The sequence below is a fragment of the Austrofundulus limnaeus genome, unplaced genomic scaffold (genome assembly GCF_001266775.1).
Source record: "Austrofundulus limnaeus strain Quisiro unplaced genomic scaffold, Austrofundulus_limnaeus-1.0 Scaffold1133, whole genome shotgun sequence".
Lineage (NCBI taxonomy): Eukaryota > Metazoa > Chordata > Actinopteri > Cyprinodontiformes > Rivulidae > Austrofundulus > Austrofundulus limnaeus.
In genome coordinates this window covers 55,900-60,908 of record NW_013953535.1, presented here as the reverse complement: position 1 = coordinate 60,908, position 5,009 = coordinate 55,900, and the positions used below count along the sequence as shown (strand labels likewise).

The following is a 5,009-nucleotide window of genomic DNA, read 5'->3' as shown; positions in this document are numbered from 1 at the left end:
TGCACTTTGGTTCCCAAAGTTGGGCTTGAGACCCAATTATGGGTCATGAAGCACCTTGGATAATCTCCAGAAATCAATTTAAAGGATAATACAATAATTGCAGATGTAATATTTTCCCTATAATTATTACAAAAACACAAAATAAGTATAAATAAGTATTTATATTTGTGTACAAGCTGTTTAGATTGTCAAAAGGCCTGTGTTTTTAGGGTTATTAACGAAGTTCGTGTACTCAGACCAGTAATATTTGGGGTCACAAGTTTTTTTCCATGGATATTTTGTGGGTCAGAAGATAAAAAGTTTGGGAACCACTKCTCTAAACTGTCCCTAGATGTGAGTGAGAGACTGAATTTGTCTCGTTTGTCTCTATGTGTCCCTTTGATGGACTGGAGACCAGTCCAGGGTRTACCCCRCCCYTCACACTGTGTCTGCTGGATATGGGCAGTGACCCTGAAAGGAAGAAGTGTGTACAGAAAACGGATGGATGGAGATAAAAGTGAAAATTACCTCATTCTTCAATTTGCTACCTGAAAATCTGCAACAAAAACAAAACAGATTTGAAAACAAATTTAAAAGAGAAAAGTTTTTGCTTCAAATCGATGACAGACTATAAAAAGAAAATGCCCACACAGTTAAGAGGATTCACCAGAAATCTAATATCTATATTGTGATATTTACCTGGTCAAACCTTTACCAGAATACACTGAGTGGTAATAGGTGCTGCTCTCTTTGATGCCAATTCCATAATAATGGTATCTGTTAAAATGATATGATGTTAAAAAGATTTGAAATCGAAACTGTTATTTTGTCCTGTTATGTTTTTTTTTTTTTTACTTGGAGTGTCCTCTGGTGCCAAGYCTTCTTGTTGTGAGAAGAGGAAACTTCTGTCGGATCGTCTGAGAGAACAGGAGGCGGAAAGTCAATTTGTACGTATTAATAAAGAAACAGCAGCAAAAAACAGAACCAGGTGGTTTCTCTGTGATGTAAGACTGTATTCATGCTGATTTGTTTTTGCTAACATATTGACATTTTTATGTCAGTTTGAACATGAGACATTCTCACATTCAACCCAACTCTTTTTCATTTGTGACTAAATCAGTCTGAATGATCATGTCATGGASGACTGCGACCAGTTATACATCGGGGAAACAAAGCAGCCACTGTTCAAAAGAATGTCCCAACACAGACGAGCTACATCTAATGGCCAGAACTCTGCAGTTTTCACTCATTTACAGGCCAGCGGTCACTCTTTCAGAGATGAGGATGTTCTCATTCTTGATAGAGAGGAACGTTGGTTTGAGAGGAGTAAAAGAAGCCATTTTTGTGAAGAAAGACCGTCCATCATTAAACAGAGGTGGAGGCCTCCGTTTTCAGTTGTCCCCCTCCTACAGTGCTGCTATTGCCAGTATCACTCCACCCCTGTTAACAATAAGTAATTAGGTGTCAATGATAGCCATGTGATGCGAGTATCAGTCACATGGAGGCAGGGCTTAAAAGCCTGAATTTWGCCTGAAACTCTCAGACTGAAGAAGTCTCTTGGAGGAGAGACGAAACGTTTCATTAGAGAAGAACCCGTCCAGAAGACCTATACAATTTTTTTCTTTTACAACGTCATGCAGATTAAAGCTTATAACTCTAGTTGTTTCGTTGTTGTTTTATTTGTTTAAGTTGTCATGTACTCCATATTATGTGAAAAGTCTGATTTGAGTAAAACAAACCAGAACTGAGCCTTAAGACCTGCGGTGTGAGCCGTCTTATGCATAAAAAACCCAACAGATGTGACCAAACTAACCCACCTTTCCAAAGGTAGCAGCGCAGGCCGGGTCCAGGTTCTCTTTCCTGCAGAAGTCCAGATAGTGAGCGTAGAGGATACACCGAGGCAAACACACTCCTTCACACACAGTGTAGTTCTCCTCAAGCCTGTTGAGACACAATCATCACAACTTTGTGCAAAAACATTATCGTCCACCTTCTCAGTCTGACGGTRGACGATAGAAATTACATTTTGAGGGTTTAAACTATCAGGAAACACTAAAAATCTCTCCAGTTTAATCTACTGKATCTTTACAGCAACAGCAGATAAAGGTGTTCCTCAGGGATCTTTATTCAGCCCACTATGTATTCTAAATAAGTATATTTATTTACCACTGCAGAGTGAGCTGCGTTTGTCTCTTCTTGTCCTTGATGGTCTGACTGCTGGTCCTCCTGGAGGAACCGATGCTTTGTTTCATGGTCGAGTCTGAGTTCAGGTCCACCGGGTCAGGATCATCTTCAGACGACGGTGTCTCGTTGCTGTCTTCTGTTTGGAATAAACACAAACGCAGCTGTGCTTTCTGGTTTTATAAACATAAATAATAACAATAAATATTCAAAAATCGTGTACATTTAAAGCACAAACCCAGTTTGTAGAAAGATTTATCCATTTTAATAACAGGTTAAAGTGTATTTTCTTTGCTTCCTTTTTAGAGGGACTTTTTGCAAAGTATAAACTCAACAAAAACAGGTGTGAAAGAAAAAATTATATTATTGACTCCAACAAACCTTTGGTGTATTTKTGCTGACTGGAAAGAATATTTCATGCTTTTGAATTCAAAATATTGAGACTGTTTGCAAAAAGAGTGCTTTATTTTGTCTTCTGGATCATAAAACCTGATTGTTGTGACTTCTGTGGGTAATCAGGCGGACGTGACCCACAAGAGTGTGTGTTTCTGGATCTGTGTGGGTCTAAAAATCCTGATTGCTTAGCCTGAAGATCTGCAGCCCAATTTTACTCCTGTCTTTTAGACAATTAACTTAATTCTTCTTAAATATTTCTTTTTCAGTCTTCAACAAACATTAAAAAACAGTCAGAAAAAAAAACAGGAACAATGACACAAAAGCTTAAGAAGAAATATTGTGCTTGTTGCAAACTATTATTCGTCACCTAAATTAGTTCATTTCTGTGACGTTTGCAGAAATAAAGCTGACATTTCTTCCCTGATGGAGTATTTGACAAGTAATTCTCTCGTTTATTTCAGACTCAGCGTTTCTTCGTAAAATCTTCAGAGCCTCTTCGAGGTTTTTTTTTTCCTTTAAACTTTGCAGCTTTAATTTAATCGAAACGCTCACTCTGATTAGTTTTTGTTTATCTAACCTTGAAAGATGATTTGTGCCACGATTTATCCCTCGGCTCGAACCGTTTACCGGTTTGAGAAAACTGAAACAATAAACGTTAAAAGAAATGAACAAAACTGATCATTCTGTTTTCAAGTTTACTGAGTGAGCTCGGGACTTTTATTGTTCATCTTTAATAACTTCTGCTCAGTGGGAATTTTTTTTTTATTCTATCAACTGGAAATATTTCTAAATATTTTGTTTTTCGCTATTTTAGAACACAGAAAAAACACTTTAAATGACACAATTTTGATTTTCACAACCACTTTCTGAAGCATAACGTTATTGAAATAAGTAAATATCAAGGTATTTGAATTTCTTTACTATTTTCTTTGATTTTCAAGGCCTGTTTGTGAAGAATTTAATCTATTTAAGGATGTATCAATAWTTTTTGAAAGACAAAATGCTCAAAAACAACTCTACGTAACAAATTTATGAGGAGTCAACCTGTTTGTGGTAAATAAAATAAATAAGTATTATTAGTCATTTAGTGTGGTTGTAGCACCACCATGTGGTTGATTTCCATCACTGCTTATCTGACTTCCAATTAAACCTGTGCTTTCAGAAATCAAGGAAAGTTAAATCAGTTAAAGAGGAGTTTGACAGATGAGAAACCTGAGTTTAAGTTTGTCATTTTACCTGATTTAATCCCAGAATCATCTTCTTGAAGGAAGCGTGTTTGTCCTTTAAAATCTGAACACGTTATTTGAGGCGAGCCGCACAAAGCGTGACTGAAAAACACGTCGTCTCTGGCAGAAGTGTCGCCGCTGCGTTTCATCGGCATGATGGCTGAAAATCAGGACGACAGAATCAACCGAGCATTAAAAAAAAAAGAAAAGAAAAAAGTGAATAAGTTATATTCAGTGATCTGCTCCTTAAAGAGTCAGCTCAAAGAGATCTTGGAGCGCTGCCGTTTAATCCCAGCTTCACGCAGGTCCAGTCTATAAAAACCATCAGGTCCAGCATCTTGAAAAGCTGCGTTCAGGACGGAGAAAGTGGAAGAAAAGCTCTGAAGTCGGTGCTGCTGATGAAGCAGACAGGAGGAAGGCAGAACTAATGAAGCTGTAGATGCATTCATCATATTTACAGAAGACCGAGCTAATCCAGTTTATTAATGATTAACAGAAAAACCCTCATCCATCTGTCCATCCATGCATCAGATAAAACACACACACTTTGCTCTGACCCGCCTGAAAGGCTTCAACATCGTCGTCACACTTTCTACCCAAAGACTTTTTAACCAAATAAAACATTTATTTCACCTGAACCCAGAACTAAAGTGAAAAACATCGTTGAAAACTAAACACCTTATGCTTGTTCTTTTACTTTTTCCTCACTTTAGAAGAAGAATTTATGCTTTTTAACCTACTTCAAAAACTAAAATAATTATAAAAACAAATGTATGTAAAAAAAAAAAATAAAAAAGGGGCTAGATGTTATATTTCTGTGTAAACAATATAGTTATTTCTACTTTTGTTTAACCTAAATGATGCTAAAACTGGAATACTTCGCTTCAACCTGAATAAATACATTGAACGTCTTTTTAGAGATAATTAAATGAAAAACAGTTTATTTCACGATGAGCAATTAAAAAAATAAAAGCATTTTTTGTATTTTTAAACACAAGCAGTTCTGTGAAAAATCTCAAACACCAGAGTTGTAAAGTAACTAAGTATGTTTACTTTGTTGCTGTATTAAAGTAGAAATTTTGGTTATCTGTACTTTACTTGAGTAAAAAAGAAAAAAATTGTATAGGTCCTCTGGACGGGTTCTTCTCTAATGAAACGTTTCGTCTCTCCTCCAAGAGACTTCTTCAGTCTGAGAGTTTCAGGCTAAATTCATTTAGCCTGAAACTC

At 36.5% G+C, this 5,009-nt stretch overlaps 1 protein-coding gene across 1 annotated transcript in view; it reads right to left on the bottom strand.

The window, feature by feature from the left end:
- Positions 1–5,009, bottom strand: part of rfx6 (regulatory factor X, 6) — a 31,200-nt gene that overhangs the window by 23,740 nt on the left and 2,451 nt on the right. Inside the window, exons 2-7 of the mRNA XM_014030874.1 lie at positions 3,793–3,942; positions 2,146–2,299; positions 1,797–1,920; positions 835–896; positions 679–756; positions 508–535 (exon numbers count right to left, since the gene is read on the bottom strand). Coding sequence (XP_013886328.1) covers positions 508–535; positions 679–756; positions 835–896; positions 1,797–1,920; positions 2,146–2,299; positions 3,793–3,937 — 591 coding nt within the window. The 5' untranslated portion in view covers positions 3,938–3,942. The remainder of the gene's footprint in view (positions 1–507; positions 536–678; positions 757–834; positions 897–1,796; positions 1,921–2,145; positions 2,300–3,792; positions 3,943–5,009) is intronic.